Consider the following 24,778-nt stretch of genomic DNA (forward strand, 5'->3'; position numbering starts at 1 on the left):
GCTATAGTCTCCCACAGACAATAGGCCCCCGAGCTATATTTCCCAAGAGTTCGACATTTGGAGAGAAGTCTGTCTCACTCACTCCGGTAATTTAGCTTTTAATGATGACGAATAACGCGCAAACCATTTCAAACCGAGCTCCAAACACCTGCTAGCTGCACTCACAGAAACGTCAAGTCAGACACCGCCCCATATGTTGGAGCGCCAGTATACGCTCCCGCCTGTGGTTATAAAGCAATAAAAACTGCACACAGAGAAGGCTTTGGCTATGTTCACCATTCATTCACTTCCCCCTCAAACGGACGTGTGCAAAATGACTTCAAATCTTTTCTTCGAAAGCAAATATCGCGGCCTGACTTGACTGATGCCCATAATTGGTGTCATACGGCGTCCGCGGAATAACCGTCGACGCTAATGCAGTGGGGAAAAAAAGACGACGCTCGAAGCCATGCTGTCGAGATGCAAGGCAAAGACAAAGCTAATTACACTGAATCAATAGCCGCGCCCGATCGATACCAAGAATTAGAAGAGTATTACTTGGACGATAAATGAGAGGGGCTAACAAAAGAAATGGTTAGCTCTGACACTTAGAGAGAGATGAACTTTTGTTACTGCAGTGTGCAAAAGTGATTACGAGGAGGTTGGATTGATAGGGGAAATAACATTGGAGCATGTATTGGAGGTAATACAACGTCCTTTGGAAAACAACGACCTAACTTCTGAAAATTCTTAACCCCATATTATAATCCGGAATGCATGTGATATTTTGTCTTCTCTAAAAGGTTAAACATAAATCGTAAATCCAATTGCAATGGCAGAACGTGGCGGAAATGAGTTTATTTCCAAAATTGTTCTGCGCTACAGTAGCAATGTCTCATCTCGTTTTGAACAATAGCGTGTGCACATATTGCATGGGCCACAAGCAGGTGCGCGATCATCCCAGCAAAAGAGACAATGGATGCCCCGCTCTGCCAAAAACCCGGTCGTCTGGCAAAACAGCTGAGTGGGACACAGCATGTTTTCGTGTTGGCCCAACTGTCCAAAAATATGCACAGGTTTGGACAGTGGTTTCGGCACCTACGCATTCGTCTGAATCTCTGCAGGCTTGTTAACGGTGCTTGACTATGCAAATACAACAACTATACATCCAATGCGCCTTTATTTAGCGAGTGGGGAAACCCGCTCTGGTTGGCATGGCAACAAAATATCATCAAGAGTAGCGTTTCCTGAGAAGCACATCATAGCAACAAAATGAAACGTAATGACAGGCTGTTGAAGGGTGCATTTCTCCTTCAAACCCAGTTTAATTTAATTCAATTTAGCACCAATAAAAGGTCATTCATCATCAGAGGACAGTGTTATCTGCACCAACAATGGGCTCCCGGCCTCCTCCATACAGTAGAAAGATAAAGCTCCCATTGTTCTGCTAGTTGGTAGAAGGCTAGTTTGGTTAATATACACACAGTCACTCAGCCATCGCCAAATAGCTCGAGTTACTCAATGTTCACCATCTCAGATCAAAGTTTTCGAATTTGTAACTTCCTCTTGTGGCACTGGCCGCTGTGGTTTGGTGGTCCCACGCTGTATCACAGTGAGGGTAGAGAGAGAAGAGCCAGCTGCCCCTCCTGTGCCCCTCTGGGTGGCTGCACTGGCTGAGCACATCACAAAAGAAGCTCCAAGATGGTGTGTGTCCCGCGCATAACAATCAAAGGGAGGTCCACACCGGCGGGTCACGCAGCAATGTCAGCGGTGAGCTTTGATCCTTACTGATACTTTTTCTTGGAGGTCCAATCAAATACTTTGCACACAAGTTTATGTAAAAGAATTGGCTGGTTAGTATTGAAGTGAGGACACACACAGGTATGCCCAATGAGCCCACAACTTTTTCACCATCTAATTCAAAACTTATATGTAGAAGAATTATCGTTTGGAAAAACAAACTCAACATGGAGAGTAAATCAGGAAGGATGGGAGCGGGTGAGGTAAAAGTGCACAGTTTGAGTAATAGTCCCAGGCTTTTCAAAGTGCTGAATGATGGAACTCTGCAAACTTTTTCCACCGTTTCTTGCATAAATTTCACTCCGAAAGAACAATTTTCCCCCTGCGTTTGTTTTTCTTCCACTTTTACTTTCCTATAGTTCCTGCGCCTCCTGTGAAGTTTTGGTAAACACATTTCCTTCCCCACCTTCTGCCTGTCTCCCTCTCTCCCTCTCTCCCGGGGGAAGCTCAGTGCCACTGTAGACTTTTATTTGTGTAATTTACATCCTCCCTGACAGCCTTCTGTGCCCCCTTACAACCCCTGGCTTTTACTGCAGCCAGACCCTCGTAAAGCAGCCTCTCTTTGTGATGAAGGAAAAAAAAAAAGAGTGGGAGGAGGAGAGGCCTGTCTGTCTGACCTGCCATCCAGAGAAAGCTCATTGTAAAAAAAAAAAAAAAAAAAAAATACAATAAAAACACGGCTGGATGTTTCTATGCAGACACACACAGAGGCTTATCTGTGGTAATGACCGAGGCAAGTTGTAGGATTGTTTACTTGGACAAACAGGCTTTAGGATGTGCAGGGATCAGGACATTAATCCAGGAGCCATCATGTGCACGCTCCATACTTAGCTATGTAGCGGCGAGGGTGAACGAGTCAAAGAGGTAAGCCACTTATCAGGTGGTATGGAGAGGCCATCTCACCTGAAGCCAGGGAGGTCAGAAACCTGCCAACACTAGCCTAGTCACAATCCAAAGATACAAAAGTATCACATAATTAGCACGAGATACTCCGGCCATCCTGCTTTTTATTCCATTGTGTCTCATTATAGATTTCAAAACCATCTTCTTCACAGACAGTAATAAGAAACATTCTGTCTATCAATACATTCCCACACTTTTCTCTAACCCTCAACAGCCCAAATTCTTAGTGCAGAGACTGTTTGAAAGCGGGTTACAGAGCAACAGAGCCGCAAGTGTGTTCCGAAATAGGTAATGAGGGGTAAAACTGTGCTAGCATTTCAATGAGAGACAAATGAAGGACAGTGATCTGAAAGGGAAGACATGTGGAAAGGAAGGAGAGAGCGGCGCCGTGAATAAATCAAGAAGCAGAATCCTAAATGTGCTTTTGCAAAACAAGGCCACGGGTGAATAAATGATAGACCAAACTAGCAGTAACCTTGTTTAGAGCAATGATCATGTCACTTTGGTAAGGTGATAGAGTGAGTTCAGGACGTCAGACTTTTTAAGAATTGTATTATATGGCAGTCTGATACTAAAATCACACACTATTCTTTTCTATTGGTAAACTGGTAAATTATATATACTACTTCCTTAACCCATGTACCTGTTGAGCTATGTTGAGAGGAGGTGGTGAATCTGCAGCGATGGGGAACAATGACCCCCAGTGGCAGAGGCTAGTCCTATGTTGTGAATGCCTAATGTTTAAAGTTTCATGCTCCTCAAAAATAATACCTTACATTCTAATGAAACACAAATTGGTCCGTACATTACTGTCAGCGCATGGTTATTACCGTAATAGAACAATTGCTCTATGCGGGCTATGATAAAGATGTAAGCTGACACTCCCCATGAAATCTTAATTTGGGTTAATAGGATGTATGTGTCTTGGCGATGGAAGTGGTCACAGCAGCAGCAGCAGCAGCACTGCCGTAGCCACAACTCCATGATTCTGCGCGATGAACGAGGCCCGGTGTGTTATTTTAATCAGCCTGGCCTGCCCACATTAATTATTTAGCAGGCTGGTGTATTGGGATGTCCCGTGGGTATGGGGAAGGAGAGAGAGAAGCCTGTGATTAAGGGGTTTAAGGAGGGAAATGCAAAGAAATCAAAGAGCAATCCGTAATAAGGCATGAGAAATGTGATCAGGTTACATTTGAATTTGCAAAGAATCTTTAAGCCACGCTGCGGAGCATTCCAGGTTATACTGTATGTTGCTGCTAATAAGCCAAGTCGTAATCTCGTAGTGCGCATGCGCGGCGCTTCCGGTCAAAGGTCGATCGGGATAAATGCGCTATCTCCCAGTAGTCCCAATGTAAAATATGCATGAATAAAGATTGTTTTACAGGCATGCAAACTGTGGTACATTATCAGATCATCAAAAATATATCGAGGGTTACTATCTGTGCTTCCACGAACATTTTGGTCAAACATATTCGTTTTTAATTTCCAATAGCAGGAGGCACAAGCTAAATTGTTGTAATTAATGTTAACTTCTTGGGTTGGGGGGATCATTCTTTCCTGAAAATCTCACACATATGTAAACTGTTCAATAGAAAAGCAGAGAGTAAGTCATCTTTACTTTTATACACAATGATTTGGCCTACATGAACATGCATTCTCTCAGCATTGTATGGGGGGAGGAGGGATGACGAAGATTGTGTATGAAGGAAAGGTTAAATGGCAAATGCCTAGAAGTTGAATGAAGTCATGCAGCATCGGAAACAATAAACATGCCCAGCAGAACATGTGCAATAGCACCTTACATGTGTCCTGTTCAATGATCACATGCTTTTTATGTAATTTGTTGGATCTCTTCTGATAACACACTCGGCCTTCAAAAAACTGTACTTCGTACTTGGCACTGAAGTAAAACATTTCCCTCACCATCCAGATATGTAGAAACTGAAAGCTTTTCCTTGTTAATAATCCGACAGAATCTGAAAGTCGGATTATTAACAAGTTTCACAAAGTAGGAATTTTCTTCAGAGCAACATGAAACATAAAACGTAAATAATAAACTATTAAAACTTTAAACCTTAAAAGGGCATACATAAAGTAGGCTAGATAAAAAAAAACGAATGTGATAAAAACAAAACAACAACAAGCGCGTCTTGTCAAGATCCAGTGTTGGACTGCAGTAAAGTGGCCCTACACTTCCAGAGCTACGTTAAAGTCTGTCGCGGACATGATGCTATTTTCACCGATGTCACAGCACAAGCACATCGTAGGAGGCCAGCAGCAAACTCAATCCATCTCCACGACCTGTTTCACTGAAGGAAGTTTCAAGTGATTTGCCAGAGTTTCTCGTCTTGTGTCTGTCACCAACAAGTCCTCTTTGTAGCCGCTTAGCGATAGCCCGCGTTTCCACACAAATAACTTTAAATTAGCAACAGTCCATCGTCTAAAAACAGCACGACTCATCTCTGTCTCCTCCACCCGAGCCTCTCACTCAGTTTAGTAAGTTTTGAATATCATACAAACATAATAATAATTGATTTGAACTGCATTTATCTGCACTCTCTTGTCTTCGTGACTTGTCTGTGTGTTGGGGAAAAGCAAGGAATGAATGTGCTTTTGATAAACTCTATCAAAAAAGGCACACTGTTAGTTTTCCCAAGAAAAAATATTTATTAAATAAAGCAAGTTTCCAAATATACTGTGGCTCCTGCAGGCACTCAGTCTGCCTGGCATTCTCTAAAATAGAATGGTAACATTTGTACATACTTTTCAACAAGTGTCTGAAATATAGCGCACAAAGTTATTACGTTAGTTTAACCCTGTTGAGTGGAGGTTACGGTGTTGCAGCAGCTGGCCTCTGAATATTCAGACGGACTTTCGTTTTTGATTGTCTGTAGCTGATCAAAAACATGGGCAGTTCATCAGTAACTTGTAGCAGACTGATGCTGTTTTGTAACACCTAAACAGAACTCGGTCTCAGCCCAAACCCAAATCCTTCCCCCGTCCGTGTGTTGCTACTTCTGTTGCTGCCTGTTAGCCAGAGCTGCGAGAGCCGATCCACTCATATAGCGCACTCATAGTGGGGACGGGCAGAGGAAGACACACTCACAGAGCGCTCAGGGCGGGGACAGGCAGCCGCTGCCTCCACTCCGAGCCCCGGGCCTGAGCAGAGGCGGCCGAGGTGCACTTAGACCGGGTCAGTCTCAGAGCACAGCGGCACAGGGAGACAGCGGGCGCGACAGCGAGGCACTGAACCCTGTGTGTCATGTCAATAACCACGTATTGAAAGTTTGGAAAGAAACTCCAAAGTCAGCCAATACAAATACAGCGTAAATAAACGGAGCGTTTGCAGCATCAAAGAGAAAACATGGAAATTGACACATTTATAGCAATGAATTGTTTTAATTGACGACGCCCCTTCGTCTCTTGTGAACGCGCAAAACGGAGGGCAAGAGCTTAGCGGAGGGCTAAGGGTGCTAAAAACAGAGCGGGAGCATCGATAGGAGGAATCGATAATGAAGTAAACGTACGGTTCCGATGCTTTGCTCAAACAGAGCAAAGCATCGGAAAGCATCGATTCCCATCCCTCATAAATAATATTTATATATGTATTTGCTATTGCGGTAGTTCCTTGTTTTGAGTCTTGGCTGTGATTGACTAAACGAGGCACTCTTGATGAAACCAGTCAAAAATGCTGAACTAAAAGGGAACAATTTCACATCACTGTGCTGATGTTATTTGCACTGTGAATCAAACTGGCTCTGGCAGGTTACTTAGTACCTTCCCATTGCTAATATTCAAAACTGACAAGTCGAAACAGCTCTGGGATGTGCTATTAATAAGTTATCTATTTCCCCAACCCATAATTAAAACTGTTTGGCTTTAGCCAAGCAGAACATTATTGAAGATGTGCTACTAGAATTCTGCAATGGATAAGAGATGTGTGAGTCACAGCATATTTTTATGCCAGTCAGGAAAAATTAGTAAGACATTCAGTTTTTTTTTTATATATACATATTTACACAGCGTCTTATGTCTTCTTCATTGTTGTTGTCTATGACCTCAGTGTGCACTTCCTGCCCTAAAAAAAAACTTAAACATTATGGGGTTTAAAATAGTCTAAATGCTAATGTTGTCTTCCCTTGGCAAAAGGCAAATCACAGGTTGCAGTAAGGCAATACGTATTACCGTTACTTACTCCACTCAGCAGAGTCTATATTTTTCTGAGAGCAAATTGTATGATGGTGCACAATCTCAGAGTCTGCAGCGCTAGGGGCGGTGTATAAAGTTTGCAAACTAGCACCTCTAGCTGCACCGACATAAAACCCTGCAAGAAAATGGACTCCCTTTTTTTTTTGCAAACGGCACCACGGCACAATGATATAATCCCGAACCACGCCTCACGCTGGGCCTAGAGTCAACTTCCAAAACGGCTGGCAGCGCGGATCTGTTTGCCCAAAAACACTGGCTTCCCCTCGGCGCGCCTGTGTGTGCCTAAGCAGCTTTGGAGAGTGTTGCTCAGCGGAGACAGAGAGGGGAACAGAGCGCCCCCGCTGACACTCTCGCTGGGCTGACACAGAAAACTTGTTTGGGGGCATTAAATCTTAATACAGGCCCGTGCTGGGGAGTAGAACCAGGGGGAACACGAGAGAATGAGCTCTGCAGAATGGATGATGGAGAGGAGGATTGGTTAACAGGCGGGTTTGGAGTAGGGCTGAACAGTTTTGGGGGGAAATTGCAATTGCGATTAGATTTGGTATTGATGTTATAAAATAAAGATTCAGTTCAAAAGTGAAAAACTTCTCACAACACTTCATTGAAAACTTAAAGCCACACAGAAGGTCCTCATCCAATCAATTTAATAACTCCGTGTCTAGCTGAAGATTAGTCCCGGTATCTGGTTTTAAATATGCACTTTTTGATTGCGATTAACTGCGCAGTCCGAGCTTGGAGTCGGAGGAGGTAAGTTCGGAGCAGCGGCGCACATAGGGGAATTCCTCTGGGGCAGGAAGGAAGGAAGGAAGGATGATGCAAAAGGGCCAGAGGAAATCCTTCGCCTTGGAGAGGATCGGCCCGCTGTGCCAGAGCCGCAGTAAATCAAACTGGTTAAATCATCATGTGTTAATGACGAGGTTAACCCCTCCCCCCGCTGCCGCCTCCCCCCTTCGCCCCTCGCTAAAAGCCTGCGCAGAGGTTCTGTCATGCCCAATTCATCGTCTCCAACAGCAGAAGGGGATGAGCGACCAAACTAAGCGGGGTGTGAATCCGACTCTCCAGCGCGGCTACATTATTCAAGGTCACCGCTATCATGGGCTTATGGCACAACTGGGCTCAGGAGCTACAGCATGTCTCTGCCTCTCACTGTGCAAAGTTTTATGCACTCGGATGAGTAAAAGGTTTACTCTATAGTGAGGAGAGCAAGCGCTGACAGCACTGCAGGGGAAATGGTTTTTCCTATATATATATACACTGTAGCTAGAATACATTCTGCAGAATAGTTTTAGACCTAAACCACCGCAGCCAACGCTCATGCAAAAAGACGACATATATGAGCCAATTCATCACCTTTCAATGTCATTCTGAACACTAAACACAAAAAAGATTAGCAGACAAACAATGAGAGGATATTTTGATATTCACGAAGCAAAATGGATAAAACTTTTGAACAAAAACTGTGCACGATTTCAGCCAAAAGTTTAGCTCTCAGATGTCAGATAATGCTCCTAGACTAGTGCTTCCAATGTGCGCTTTGACCCGAATCTCACAAAACCCATAAGAGCAATATCAGTCCGAAAAATAGCAATTAACTATCTTCCCAAAACCGCGCACACTTACAGCTTATATCCGTTTAGCAAGACTGGGGAAAAACTGGTGGATAACAAAGTATTAACGACATCGAAAAGCCTTGTAAACATAAATTAGCCTACAGATTCAGCACGTCTACATTGTACTGCATCCGCGACACGTACAGCGCATTACACATTTCAATTCAGACACAAAGCCCATTCACTTTTTTTTTTTTTTTTTACCCCCCCCCCTTTTCACCATTTGTTCAGAACACTATTAAACACGCGGCGCCGTAAATTTAACAAACAACGCTCGCCTAGCCCGTAAATATGTCATAATTTAATGATCCCGGGTCACAAATCATCGGAGTTAGCTTAAGCACCTCTATATGCAAATAGAGGATAGAGGAGCGCTCCATTCTATTCCTCGTGTTTCCTCCCCCCCCCCCACCCCTCCTCCTCTTCCCGCTGCCTCCACGGGCTGAGTGATAAACGCTGTCTGCTGGCCATAAATCCGAGGGGAGTCCTGACAGGCGTCCCAATAAAGCGCTCCATTTTCCCCCTGTTTTGCTGGGTTGGTTGGGGGCCCAGAGGAAGCGAGATAACATTAAGAAGTGGTGGTGGTGGTGGGGGGGAGTTGCAATTTCATCAGCAAACGGCTCCGCACACAATGACATACAAACAAACTTGAGGTATGGAGCGCATTCTCCGCTGACAATTGTGATGGCTTTATATGTGCTGAGTGGCCAAGACGCCGCCATGAGACACTCGGTGACAGCGGTGGCGTGTAAACTGTGAAGAAAGGAATAAAAACACCGGGTTTGATTGGAACACACACAAAGCAGAGCATAAGGGAGAAAAATGTCAGTGCAATGGTGTAACTATTTGTTTCGTGTCAAGCTAAACAAACAAACAACGTGCTGCTGTTTGCTGTTGTGGAAATGTATAATCTTTGTAAGAGGGCTGCACGATGCGAGAAAGGCGTCCTAATATCCTACAACTGCCTTCAATGGTGAGAAAACAGAAGTACTGTGATATTTTATGAGACTGTTTCAGAGCAGCATGATCCAATACGTTTAAAAAGTCATTAAATCATATCAATCATATACAGTCATATCAATCCTGATCACTTGAGCATTACAACAGCCGTCACCTCAAAGCGTTTTAGAGTTGGAGGATTTCAAACCGTAAAAATGCAACCATAAAACATAAAAGCAGGTGCATAATTGTCCCGGGGCATTGCCTCTTCTCACATCCTCCTTCAGAGCGAGAAGAAACTAAACTTATTTAAAAGTATTTTGACATTTAGTGAACATAAAGCTGACATTTTCTCATGCAAACTCTGACTTTTCCAATAATGTTGCAGCAACTTTATGGCCTGTTGAGGTTTAAGCAGCATCACTTTAAATTAAGGATTTATTTTTCTATATCGAGAATGAGATCCTCCATGTATTATATTACATGAACAATTCCTCACTTCTGCGCAGAGAGAGAAACTCAAGTGTTTCCCAGCATTTTGAGCCCCTTCAAACACCACAGCAGCAGCAGCAGATGCCGTATTATACAGTAACTCTCACTGACACATGCTATTTTAGTTCTATTGGCGTCTAAAGGCCTTCCCAGTCCGATTGTATTACTTTGAAGGCCTGACTGAGTACGCAACTGGAGCACATGGCTACTTTAATATACGTAAGTAAAAGGATGTCCCTCAGAGCTCCCGATTACAGCTGTTGGGCTCAATTGTACCAAAGTTCTGACTCTACATGGAAGCAATGAAAAGGTAATTCTTTCCCTGTCATAGTTTTCAGCAGGTGCAGAATGTCCTCAGTGAGTATAGAGCAGGGGTCTCCAAGTAAATTTCCCTGGGAGCCATAATATATCGGGAGTGTATTGCCGGGGTCCATAAACAAAAGTTCCAATAAAATATGTTTAACAGGGAAAATACTATTGTGGAAACCTTTTGCAATAAATGAATAATAATGAGCCTGACTGGACTGTAAGCCTCATAAAAAGGCTTACACTTGTATCGCACTTTACAAGCCTGTGTCACAGGTTTCTGCTACACTATAGTCATTATTTATTCACTCCACAACTTGGTGGTTTAAGCTACTATTGTAGCCACAGCCGCCCTGGGGCAGACAGCCACGTAGTTATAATGTGTTGTTTAAATCCTGATCTCTAATTATGTGTGGAATTAATTCTTTTTTTTAAATCTAAGCTGCCCCCTAGTGGCTGTTAGTATTCTGGTTATTTCTTTAAAAATCCATAACTCAACACAGGAATGGCTTAGAGACTTCCTTTTTTTGACATACTCAGGAATTTGTGCCCTACAAGTCGTGGGCCGGATGAAATCATCTCAGCTGCCTGTTGGAGACCCCTGGTATATAGCAATAGCATTAAAGTGCATTGCGAGAAGATATAGCCATACATGTCTGGCTATATCCATTGCTTCAACAAGGTTTCTCAAGTCTACTTAACGGTGCTTTTTGACTGTGATTTCCCTGTCCTGCAAACACATTTACACAGACTTTTACGTCCCAGCTTGAGGAATTCAGCCGATGAGGTTAACTCTGACACTCAAGCCGTCTTCATACTTAAGCATCAGCCAGTCCATCTCTGTCACAGTCTTGAGTTTCACCGCTTGGCTCCTTCCTACCGCACAGCCACCACAAGCCTTTTATGTTTCATTATTAACGGCCCTGGGACATTGTATTACTAAGGTCTATGGTAAAATACAGACGTGACGTGACTACACAGAGGGGAACAAAGTAAGACATTGAGAAACGCAGAGAGATTAGCGGACATGAGCTCCATCCTGCGTTACTTCTGCAGAGGAGGGCTCCCACCTGGTAACAATTTCAGCCTGCGCCTGGTAACGCACGGCCCTGGGAAGGAAAAATAATGTCTGTCGAGTTAGTGGTTTCATTTTTCAATCAAATAAATCACGACCTTACAGAAAATAATTTTTGTCTTTTAATGGTCTCCACCGGTGTTTGAAGTAGTTTGAGGGACAGCGGGCTTTGAAGTCTGAGTGGGAGGGGGCTCAGTGCGCTGCATACTGTTCGTGCGTGGAGTAGTCATTTTGTCCCTGAAACATGATGCTTTATTAATTCTGTTGCACTTTCGATCATTGCTTCTGCATGAGGCTGCAAAACGATCTCAAATCCCCTTTCTGGAGCCACCGCTAGAGGATTAGCCTGATATGACTTTTCCAACGGAGATTTCCTGGACAAATGAAAGTTGTTTGAGCAAGACTCGGACGTGATGACAAACATTACCGTTAAAAGTTCGTGTTAAGTCAATAGATTATAGCCTAATGGTCAGTTTGTACATTTTTTGAAAGTTTTATCTTCCTGACACATAGCATGGACACCATTTTCTATACATAATTCACAAAGAGTGAGTCAAATGCACACTTTGCCGTAAAAGAAGTGAACTTTCTTGTCAACACCTGAACACACAATGAGTTTTCACATGAAACTGCAATCATTTGTGGGGAGAATGACAAATGGTTTCAAAACAGTAAGATATGCCCAGCGCTCTGACAAAGAGAGAGTAGAGTTTTAGAAAGTGTGTGCAAACCAGTGCGTTCAAAGTTTTGAGAAGTTAAATCGATGAGTAGTTGGTCTGATGCGGTGATTGGCGTATAGTGTCGTATAAAGAGTAAAACCTCCACAGTCCATATTATTGCAATAGCAAACACATAATCCTGCTCATAATTAAATCATGTTAGCAGCTCCCTTAAGAGGCGGATTACGATGTGTAGACAGTTGAGGCAACAGTGCAGTAGCAGAAACACTGGATGGTTTTACATCCACACACACGGCTCAGAGCAGCAGCACAGGGACACGACGTCAGCTTCTGGGCACACGGTGCGAGCCGCCACACCAAACGTGTCGACAGACGGACGACTACCAACAACGATAAAGGCTCAAAAATATTCCCCTCAAAAAACCCCTGGAGCCCCTTCCACTGCTTTCCTTGTGCACCTCCAGCCCCGGCAATCCACTGTAGACGTAAAGGCTATTTTTCAAACGACCTGAAAGACGCCGGCTTTGACAGCACATCTGCCAGGACTGAGCCGGCTTTTTTCAGGTTTTAGTAGGGGAGGAGCAGCGCGACCATATAGCTGTCTGCAAGCTCAAAACTGACTAATGCAATCCAGAAACACATACACACACACAACCTCTCAAGGAATGTCCACACTCATCTTTACTGTACAAATGCTACAACACACGGGTCCTGATCACACCCGCAACAACCAGCGAGTCCAACTCCAAACCAAGTGTACTTCGTGAAAGAAACTTCAGCAGCACTTGTGGGCGGGTAGACGTATATTTGCTCAGCGCCGAGTCACAGTGATATCTTTTATATAGAGAGGAAAAGAAAAAAATGAAGGGTGAGCAATACGTTTGGCAGACACGGTCAGGGCTGCTATGACAACAAAAGTCAACCGAGAGCAGAGTGGTGAGACCGAAAGTTTGGCCAAGTGCTTACAGGAAATAGTGGTGTTTGATGAGTAAATATTGAATCAGCGAAATCTCATCTCGGGCACCACCTGACCTCTCCCGCCCAGCGCTCCTCTCTGTTAACAGTCAACAAAGACATTTTACCTACATTCTGCGGCATAAACACAGGATTATGAAAGCAAACAGCCGCACGGCCTCCGCATCTGCCGGGCTTTTACAGCTCCGTGCGAACGGACACTCGAGAAGAATAAAACCCGATCAGATATGTTGGCTTCGCCTTCAATAAGTGCGTGTGGTATTTCGACATCGCTCTGCAAAGACGGCCCGACACGCTCAATCTGCAACTTTATGAGCACAGGAGGCACACTTTAGATTTGTTTTGCATTGTTTGATAAGAAGATACACAGCCCCACGGCAAGAAATGACCTTTATAATGTTATACAGCTTTTATTAGTAACAGAATTTTTTGAGACAAAGACTCTTTCACCCAATGCCATCGATCCAAAGGTTGGCAGTTCAACCAAAGGGTAAAAGTCATTGCCCTTTGTTGTCGGGTCCCTGAGCAAGACACTCCATGGAAGAACTGACCAACCGTGCCATCAATTCTGCAGAGATCTTTCAGTTCCAACAGACTCAAACCCAGTTACTTGAAATGACCACCATATTCAGTAAAACAGCTGAAATCTCACACTCCAGTCAGTCCAAGGTGCCGGGCTGGAAGTCGATAGCTTAACGGTTTGGAACAGACCTCTCCCTGTTCTCCCCCTCTAACTCCATGTGGCTACAGGTCTCACCCACGGCCACTGGTCATTGGTGGAAAGTGTGCGTTGTGTTCCTGATTCTTGTGTGAAGTGTACGCCGGGGCCCGCTGTGATTTAAGATGCCTGCAGGGCCCCTTCACTTTGCTCATTGGCTCTTGATCTTTCTCTCCTCTTTTCTAACACCCCCGTCGGTGCTGTCTCTGCCTCTCAAAGAGTGAACGATTAGCTGGGTCTTTAGGTCGGAGAGGGGAGTCACGCATTTGACCTTAGCTATGTAGAGCCCGCGCTATCTCTCCTTGCGATCGGCCGGCTACTTCACAAGTCTTAGTTCCACTTTGGTCCGGTGATTACCGAGTGTATGTGTCCAATTTAAAAGTTTATTATGGCTAAAGGCTGGGAGAGGAGAGCGGGTAGAGTAAGTAGGTCAAGCGGCATCATGTGAACGAGCGAATGAAAACATGTTGGAAGAGTGATCGATTCGAAGCAAGTTATCGAAATCAAGAAGGAACGATTGAAATAGACAGATTGACCAGGTAAACATTTGATCACAACAGGATTAAAAAGTGGACCCAATCCCTAACAAAAAATTATCTGGGTAAACAATTCTGGATTTTCTCATTGGATATTTCTTTTTTGAACACAACCTGTTGGTAGTATTGAAAATATCCTTGATGACGGGCTGTATTTCCTCTTTGTTTACGAGAGTTGTGCCCGCTGATTATTATGGTAAACAGGCGACTCATCAAAGCTCTTCTTGGAACACAGTAAAAAAAGAAAAAAGAGCATAGCAAAGGTCACTGTCTGTGAGGTCCGCCGCGACTGGATCATTAAAAATAGCGTGTTCCACAGTTAGGGCCGTCTGGGTCTGGAGGCACATACTTGTTTTGTCACAGTCTGTCCTGTGGCTCTTGTGTACTTTGAGTCAAGATGTTATCTACACACAGGCCGATCGGTCAGTGTCAGTGGCTGGAATCTCTGGACAAGACCACCACTACGGCCGGCCTGTCACAACAACGTTTGGAAGTTTGATATATTGCTACAGAAAACAATGGACTATAGAACTAGAATTTCAGAACATGATTCAACCCTCTAAACACACGCCTTAAAGGAATAGGCCACCGTTTTTAAATACTGAGATATGCTCTTACCTCACTTTAGCCAAGTTAATATATCCCCGTTTGGTCTTTGTCCGTGCGCTCTGCCAGGCAAACGGAGCACATACGCAGCCTCTCCCACATGTCACATAGCTCCAAAAAAGCTCACGTTAGAAGCTACCAAGCTCTTCCACGTGTTCCCTATTTAAATAAAGTTACGTGAAGTGTTTTCATGCGAAGTATATTTACACAGAAATGTAACGTGTCGATTTTATAAGCAGATAAAAAGGGGGACTATATTGTGAGGCGTAATGATACGAGGAGCAAAACGTCCGCGCAGTAACTCCTAAAGACTTTCCCCGCTCACTTCCGTCAATAACCTTTAGGAGTTACTGCGCGGACGTTTTACTCCTCGTACCATTACGCCTCACAATATAGTCCCCCTTTTTATCTGCTTATAAAATCGACACGTTACATTTCTGTGTAAATATACTTCGCATGAAAACACTTCACGTAACTTTATTTAAATAGGGAACACGTGGAGGAGCTTGGTAGCTTCTATCGTGAGCTTTTTTGGAGCTATGTGACATGTGGGAGAAGCTGCGTATGTGCTCCGTTTGCCTGGCAGAGCGCACGGACAAAGACCAGACGGGGATATATTAACTTGGCTAAAGTGAGGTAAAAGCATATCTCAGTATTTAAAAACGGTGGCCTATTCCTTTAACCGAGGGCATTTTCTCCCGTTCAGCTTTACCCAAATCTAAAAGTTTCTCGACGAGAGCAACAGTGTAATGCCTGTTTGAAGGTTAAGGCCTACAAAACTGATTGCAACTTTTTTGTCACGTTCTTGTTGTGTTTTCTTCTCTTGTTACGCTGCTTTGTTGTCGTGTATTTGTCACTTTTTTGGATACGTTTTTCTCGCGTTTGTCAGGTTTTGTCGCTCTTTTATCGTTTTTTTTGTTAGCTTTTAAATTTGGGTAATGCTAAACTGGAGAAAAAGTGCTCGGTTTATACATGGCTACTGCACTGACGATAATTTTAAATGGTCACATTTATATAGCGCCTTTCTACCCGCTTTAGGCACTCAAAGCGCTTTATATCAAGGAACCACTCACCCATTACACTCTCATTCATACACCAGTGTACGCAGACACTGGAGGCAAGGTGGGTGAGGTGTCTTGCCCAAGGACGCAACGACAGTGTGCACTTGCGGGATTCAAGCCGCCGATCCTCCAATCCCAAGACGAACCGCTCTACTCTCTGCACCACCGTCCTGTCTGTTTTTGTTTTGTTTATTACTTTTTTTTCTCTCTTTCTTGAAACAGCTGCACAGCAAGGGGGAGCAAGAAGAGGTCGGGGTGGGCGGGGCTTATGGGGAGATCACTTGAGAATCAGGATGTTAAACTGGATATTTTGTTTGAGATCAATATTGCAGTTTTCTAACCAAGCGTAAGACAGTTATTAAAATGTGTTTGAGATTATTATAAATACTTGCAAAAAGCATAATACCTCCTCTTGAAGAATTTTAAAAGGTGGTTCCAAGACCCACTTTTGGGGCCTAACATGTCAGTTGAGAACCACTGCTCTACACTTCACAGGTCTCATATACTTTGGAAATCAATGGTTGACAAACAATATAGTGTAGAATAAACTGAGTTGTAAAAATAGGTTATTTTTCTTTAAGGCTTTCAAACAACATGTCGTGTGCCGCTTCAGTTGTCCCTCTTCGTCTGTTTGTCACATTAAACAATCCCGGGACAAATCAAAGCACGGGTTTGTTTATAGTGGAGCTTCTGATGTGCATCTCTCGTCACTATCCTCTTTGGTTTAAAGGAAGACTGCCAAAGGACCAGAGACGAGACGGGCTTGTGGCAGTTGGGGAGGCTGGAGCCGCGGCTAGTTTCAGGTGTGCACTGATCACAGGCTAACTGCACAACAGCTGTTCAACATGAAAGAGAAAAGAGAGAGGCTGCAGAGTGCGCCATCAGACAGTTGGCTCAAAAAGTAAAAGGAAATTACAGGGAGAAGACTTCCACCAATACAAACGAAGTACAATGTGTTTTTTACGGCATCAATTGAATTAACTCAAGCTACTGTCGAAAAGACTTTCACCAGAATAACAGAATAGTCCACTGTAGAAGTATGACGAACTCAAGACAATTAAAGACACATTACTGATTTGTACACGTTTAATTTCTTGATTGCCATCCTGACATTAGCACAAGCCTAGGAGGCCAGAATACATACAGTACATGTCAACCCAATAACTCACATAAAGAACCAATGTATCCGTAATAAACACTTGAGACAATACGAATCCTGTGAGCTCTAATTCCAGCACACTTTAGTTTGTATATGTTCACATCTGCGCTCAGTACCTCCGCACATTCACAAAGGACACACTCTTCATATGGGATTTATTTATGCAAGGGGGGCTAATATTGCAAGCACTGATTAGTGATTTTAATCCCGTCTGGAACACACATGTCCGCTTGGTTTTTCCTCCAAGTCCAGTATTAATTACAAGACCAAATATCTACTGTTTTCTGCCACGCTTCAAGGGCTGAAAATGCACACAAACGCCAGATGACTTCCATGGCTTCCAGCAAGTCTGATTCTGTGGCATGCCACTTTTATTAGCTCCTCTGCAACTGAATGCACACAACCTGAGGTTCTGGTCTGCTTTGAGCTTGATATTAGATTAGACTTACCTGCCCTTGACTCTATAGCTCAAGCCAATCGAGGAGAGGAATAAGGTTAAAATAATGAAGTGTTTCGTCCTGTTCGAAAAGGCTATTGAAAGAGACACACTTTGTGTGTTTTGGAAAATGTATCCTTTCTATCAGATGAAAGTACATTCAGGGATGATTTATTTGCTTTGAGAAGGGGCCCATGTACTGCTGGACCATCAAACAGTTTGGAGAGAGCACGCAGCCCTGTCAGACATTTCACCTTGACAAAAATATTGAGTGGAAATAGAGATGAAGCAAAGTCTACCACCAGAAAAAGTTTGAGAGAGAGCAGTGCTATGCAGAATGCTAAGTAGCAGGTAGCACAATCTGCGGTATAGAAGCTGTGCAATGTGCTAATGCTGTCAGTGGAGCATTATCCCGCTCTCAGAAGACACTGCGCGCTAATGCTAGCAGACAGGCCTGAGGTTAAGTGTGGCCAGGGGCCCCTTAGAGAGGTGCCAAGTGTGGACTGGTGGCCCCATAAGCTCTGGCCCAAAACAGCGCTCTTAGCCCCTTTGCACAACACAGCTAGCCATTGTGCCAGGCTGAAAAAGCGCATTAGCCTCTGAGAAAAGGGCTTTTCCTCTGAAACCCACTTGGACAACAAGCAGAGCTCCGCTTGATAATTCAATCACTGTGAGCGATGCACAAACCTCTCTCTCCTCTCCTCTCCGCCTGCTGCATTAGGTAACTGCCCTATATTTTACAGATGCTGTCACTTGCAGCGCTTATCAAAGGACAATGGAGGACTGATGCCTCTGAGAGACTCATTGACATTTGAATGTATGTGGCAGAGTGAGTTATGACTAGATGAAATGGGTATTGCAAAAAGGGCATAAGCAGAAGAGATGAGCAAATGGGTGGGGAGGGAGAGATAAAAGGAAGGAGAAGGGGTCATTGCGAGAATGGGTTGAAGCAAAGGATAGGACGCCGCCGTTGTTATCTCTGTGCCCTTGTCTTGACTTCCTCTTAGGCCTTTGAAGTGGGCACAAATAAAGAAACTGGTACTGGCACATCAGACAGAGTTTCAGATGTACCCATGTTTACCCGCTGCATGGCTGGCGGCGAGGGCCTCTGCTGGTTTCCAAGCTTCTATGGAGCGAGCGGAGCTTAAAGCACTGTGTGCTCGCCGTGTAACAGCACTACACAGTGACAGCGTGCCGTTAGCGGAGTGTTTATGAGAGATAGCATGTGTCCTTGTATTTCTAATAGAGTGTGATGCCTTTCCAAGTGTGTGCTGGGCTCGGAAAATGGAGCCATCCATCGGATTATAGGAAGACAGCTCTTTCAGAAAGGAGGGCCTGCATTAGCATAAGCGGCCAAAAGAAGAGATAGAAGGAGGAAGACAGGAGAGGGGAAAGGGGGCTTTAGAGAGGCGAGTGGACCACACTTGCCAAGCTGTCTGGGGATAAATCCAGTGGCTAGGATCAAGTATTCTGGGCAGGGATTTGGCCCCCGGTCCACTCATAACAAATGGGAAATAACAGGCTGCGACTAAATAGGTGGCAGTGTAATGATAGCTCTGTCAAGTCCAGAGGTACAGAGAGAATGAAGAGAGGGATGAGGAGGGAGGAGCGGGGGGACTGACAGAGGCTGGAGAGGAGGATGAGGAAGTAGGAAAAAATGTGAAAGAGGATGGAGGAGTGTAAAGGAGAAGCAGAGGGGAAAGGCATGGACAGCTTTGTGAGCGGAAGAAAGAGATACTGAGACCAAACTGCAGTCCGGACCAAAAAAAATAATTCAAAGAAAAGGAGTGATGACAGCAGCGAGAAGATCTGAACAAATTAGTTGTGAGTTTACTCTCAATACAACAACCTCCAACAACCTTGAGCATGTTATTCAAAGGCATTGAGTGCAGTTCCGATGCAGCACTACATAGAGGCTTGATTCAGCGAATACACAAACACTGACAAAGGCCTGTTATATGCTGCTAAAATGTACAAATGTAATATGGGAATTTCTACATTTCCCCCCGCTCAATCCAGCTGTCGACATCTGCACTCAGTCATAAGTTACTTTCAATAAAAGATCATTGTCAACCTGGCATTTCAATTCCTCATTTGAATAGAGGCCATTAAACGACTTCATTTTGCCCTTCCAACAGTCATTCATTTGCAACTTTGATTTAACACGGGGATAAATCTCTCCAAGCACCTGTAATGCACTATATTAACGCGGGACAATTACCTCTTTTGAAAGTTTAAGAATAGGGCCGAGCGCGTGGCCATTTTTCATCCTCCCAGTGCTGTGAAGTTAATTAACAAGGTCATTAAACTGGAGTCAATGAGCGCGATGCGAGATGTGTTTTACACGCCATGTTTAATAAACCCGCCGATCCTGGCCATCGCGGTATCGGCACCGCTCAAATGACTTTCCGATAATGACAGGAGCTTCCCCGGAGGTGGCATCTGTGCTCTCAAAGATCAGCTACCTGATAAGGAAAAGAAGAAACCTGTCAATATCGCCGTTGTTTGCGTCTCGCATGATCAAACGTGGTTTTTCAGCCAAAGGGAAGAGTGCTTGACAAGTGCTTGCTGCAGTCAGGGCATTTTGATAACAGATCATACAGTACATGGACTGGGCTTGCAATCCAATTAATCTACAACAATGACATTACTTTGATGTTTCAAAATATATGCTGAAACATCCACAATCTTAGATCTAATAAATGAAATAAACTGGAATGACTTGATTAAGAAGTCGACTTTTGCCAAACAAACAAGTCGCTTCTCGGTTTGTGACCAACACATCACTCACTTCTACATCTATCAGCTTCATTTGTTGGATTAATAAACTTTCACACACGGTCATAAAAACCCCCACAGCATTGCTCAAAATAGAAAACACATTCATTACAGGGCCAGTTTGGATCAAAGGGGCTGTGTTCGAGATTTCGACATTACCACATAACTTTAAAAAGAAAAGCTAAAAATGTTACTTTAATTCTACATTTATGTAAACTATGAGCTCAGACGTCGCTGTGTTGAAACCACCTGTCTCTCATTCAGAGCATAAAGGCTGAAACAAAAGGAGGATGCGGGGAAAATAGAAACAAAGCTATTTTAGCTCATCGTTGACACTCCTTAGGCTCCTGCTATAGTGACATCATCTGCACACCCTCCGTACCTGCACACAAACAGTGATCCTGCATGATCCCAGCCTCTCGGCAGCGTGTGCCACCCATCGGGCGCACTCACATGCCCTCTGCTTGATTGGAGCGGACCACCGGGGCAGAGAGGAACCACCTGTCTGCCCGACATTACCATATCCCTATTTACCCGCTGTCAGTGCCTTCCACCGCGCGCCTGCTAAATGGCACTGGCCCTGAGCTCTCTGAGAATCCGCTTTTATGTTTCCCACCCCCCCTTGTGCACCAAAAGTACATTCATAAATGCCATGTTGCGCCCTAATAAGTCAATAGCTCCTGTACGAAGCAATTACTGGCGAAACAAGAGCGCTCTGTAGGGAAAAGCCAATTAGTCTGCGGTGGCAGCAGGTAGCAGGCCCCTTTTAATGCTCATTTACAACCCTTCATAATGTAATAGCGCGGTGTCAAAGACAGACAGACAGCGGGAAGCTTAGATGATCATAACGGGATCAATAGAGGCGTTATGGCCAGCAGTAGAATTTCATGGAGCACATTGTATTGTCCGGTGCAGTTGTTTATATAGACGCGTAATCCATCTCTGGTGATAATATTCGCTTAAGTAATAAAGCCGCGGGCGATGAATGTAATATCAATATGCGCCTAACTGCCCCCGATGATTTCCAGATAATGCGAAGTGAGGACCTAGCCCTGGAGGCGGGAGGGAAAAAGAGAAAAATGGCAGGCCGAGGTTAACCTTTCTGCTCGGCTTAGTCCAAATAATTGGCCTGTTGTGGTTTTGGAGGATGAGCCAGAGGAGACGGACAATTCTGAGAAAGGAAATGTCATTTGTGTTGTTAAAGTTCTGCTGCATGGAGATGTGGGAGTGTGCTCCAAACGGCGTGTAGTGTCATTGATAAACAGGACGGAGACAAAACCAGGGCGGACGTACAGTACTTTCCCAAGCGCTTTTATGCAATCACAGTGCAGTGTAAGCATTGGATTATGACATCAGCGTTTCAGCAAATTACACAAACACAAATGTCCCTGTGTGTCCACTTTAAACAATTTGGAAAGAGTGTTTGTTTTCTGTTTGAACAAGCCAAGCTCCAGGGCACACACCTGTCACTCCACTTCTGCTTCATGGCAATCCCAACCTTAACCATAACCCAGAAATACGGACAAGTGTCGTGATTGCGCATAATCTGAGGGGGGGGGGGCACAATTTGTTTTACGGACTCTTTGACTGATGGCATGAACCGCACGCTCTTGTCACTGTGATTGCGAGAGCGGCACATGAACAAGAAGCCAGTCCTGCCTCCAACTTGCCCTTCGGGAAAAGTCCCTTCATTCAGAGCACCAAACTTGTCACTTACTTTTGCCACTTGCTCGACACTGACTGAGGGGGCTTAGCTGGAGTGAGAGTGTGTGAAAAAAAAAAGGGGGGCACGGATCAAGCGTGAACTGCGCCTGGAGTTATCAGCGAGCCGGCATGAAGGGCACAGATTGTGTTTCTGTTTTTGCTGGTTTGCGCGATGTATGTGCACGGGAAGCTGCGGTGTCCCCCCCCCCTGGCTGGACCGTGTGTGTGCGCAGACAGGAAATGTTTGTTCAAAAGGGAAAAGGAACTCATGGCACTCGTATAAAAATGTGGAATCTGAGGGAGGGAAGACGAGGAGGATTCTGGGATTGAAAGGGGTGGGGGGGGGAGGGTTTAAAGGGACGGCCAGAGAGTGTTCCTCACTTCCCAAGAGCGGTGACAGCAAACACAAACTTCGGGAGATAGAAAGTCAATAGGATGACCTCGCTGAACCGCAGAGCAGGAAGGTCACCGTATAAAATAGTGGAGCGTCAATGAACTAACACTGACTGTATGTTTGGACTCTCCAAGGGCAAGATTTTTATCCAAGTCGCCTGGATATCGATAGCATGGCTGACAGCGAATTGCTTTTCCTCACAGGAAAATCCACAGTGTCACACATGTAAATTACAACATAATACAGCATATGGCAAAGAATATTATCATCATGTCTCTCCTGAACATGCAATTCATTGAAAACTGTTTCTTTTTTCTTCTCTTTTTTTTCATTTTAGGGTTGCAATAAAAAACCTCTGAAGGTTCTGCAAATGGGAGCAGATCCGAAAGGCAAAAAGTAAAAATGCCCATACATTCTGTACTCACTTTCACATCCATTCATTGAAAGGAATCAACTGTCGACTAAGCAAAAAGACATCATTCATGTTATTTAGTCGACTTGACGCACAAGGAAAACATACTTTTTGTTTACTTTGCGGGGCCAGTTTTTATCACTGTTTGACATGAATTAACAAACTGTCTAAACATTTTAGTTTTTACCATCTAACTATCAAATAAAGAAAACAAGAACAGACTTATCACTTATTACTGTACAGTTTGACCACTGCTTATTTGTCACATTTTTTAAACGCGTCTTCCAGAAAAAAAGAACTTCAACTGCTCAACTAATTTTTCCCAAGAAATACGTTAATAAAAAACGACAGATGATTCCCGATTACACAACTTGGCATCTGCATAACTCAGCCCCAGGTCTCGCATGTCACAAATCTTCAAACAACTTCACTGATGTGATGCATTGTAAGCACTGGCAATTGAGCCTACACAGCTCGTGAAAAAAGTGCAAAGTGAAAAGGTTTTCCCCTTAGTTTGACTTGAATAAACAACTTTGTAAGTCGAGTTTTACAGTTGGTGATGGATTGTTTAAAAGAGCCCTAGCATGAAGGTTGCTCACAATGATAGTGTTTGTGAGTTATTTTGGGCGCCGCTTGCCAAATTTGTGTTCCTGAATAAACAGTTCTGCTTTTCCCGACTGTCCTACCTCATTTGCCTGTGATCTGACGGATCTCTGTGGTGGTGGTGGTGGTGCTTGCTTGCGTGTGTGGGTGGGCCTGTGAATTAAGGACACTGCTGGAGGCAATACACCCAGCAAGATAACAGCCAGAACAAAGTTGCATAGTTAGGACAAACAAGCATGGTGAGATTTGACTTACTTGCTGGTGATGGTGTGCTGTATCCGCTAATAGACAATCCCGGCAGCGCTGGGGGGGAGAGGCTTCCCAGCATGTGAGGGAAAAAGTAATGTGAGTATGTGGGCATTGGGAAGCCGTTCAGATGGGGGCCTGGAACTGGGTTGCCCTTCCCAGCCATTGTACTTCAAGTCCCCCCTATGGTCAACTACGTCTGATTGCAAAAAAAAAGAAAAGTCTCAGCTGATTTAATCCACCATGGACATTATGCTTGAGAAGTTATTCCATCGCACGCTCCTGGCACAAGTCCCCTTATGGCTTGAGCGCAGTTGTCCTCACCTTAGATGTCAAACAGTCCCAAAAAAAAAAAGGGTTGGTTTAGCAAATGTGTGCGTCGGGGGTTGAGTTACTAAGGAAACAAAGATGAAAAGGAGAGATGCAAGCCGAACCACGTTTTATGCTTTCTTTTCCTTTCGGGTTTGAAAGGGTCTTATTTGCGAGAGGCGTCGGGGGGAAGGAGTGCGGCCATGTCTTATCTCGCAAGATGAAGGAGGGGAGGCAAGTCGAGTCAAGCAGTGGTGGCTTTTTTGATGGCTGCAGTCAGGAGTAGTAGATAGTGGTGATACGGGCGCTAGTGGTTTGTGAAAAAAATAAATAAAAGGGGGATTTTTTTTTAGCCTTCCGCTCCAGGGAATGCAATGATCACATGATGCCGAAGCTCCTCTCCTCGGATGGGCCTCCTTTTGCGCTCCCAGCCTGGAAGAGAGAGAGAGAGAGCGAGATCATTTAGTGCTTCAATGACAAGGTAAAGACAATGTTTCCCTTTGTGCTTAAGCGCTTGCTCAAAACACTTCTTTTCTTCTGACGCTAATTAATGGTAATGTCTCATCTGAAATGTTATAAAAACAGCCCATCCGCCTTCATTATCTAATGGTGTGATAAAACAGTGAGGAGAGCAGTGGGTGTGTGATGTCTTCTCGTGGCTTTGTGCGCTCCACACACACACTCGAGCTCATTAACACTGACAGAACACATACACCGTGCAGCGGGAGCCCACACAGCAATGAACGGGGCTCAACACAACAGGAAAAGTTGGCTAATTACATCAGCTAGAGGTGCGCCCCAGGGCTCCACTCTGGGACCACTGGAGATTTCTGCCTTCAGAGTTT

General features: G+C 44.4%; 1 protein-coding gene across 1 annotated transcript in view; it reads right to left on the minus strand.

Annotated features, from left to right (window-relative positions):
- Positions 1 to 24,321, minus strand: part of raraa (retinoic acid receptor, alpha a) — a 71,958-nt gene extending 47,637 nt beyond the window's left edge. Inside the window, exon 1 of the mRNA XM_079577645.1 lies at positions 23,634 to 24,321. Coding sequence (XP_079433771.1) covers positions 23,634 to 23,790 — 157 coding nt within the window. The 5' untranslated portion in view covers positions 23,791 to 24,321. The remainder of the gene's footprint in view (positions 1 to 23,633) is intronic.
- Positions 24,322 to 24,778: the final 457 nt, after the last annotated feature.

This window comes from Gobius niger (genome assembly GCF_951799975.1).
Source record: "Gobius niger genome assembly, chromosome: 19".
NCBI classification, from domain to species: domain Eukaryota; kingdom Metazoa; phylum Chordata; class Actinopteri; order Gobiiformes; family Gobiidae; genus Gobius; species Gobius niger.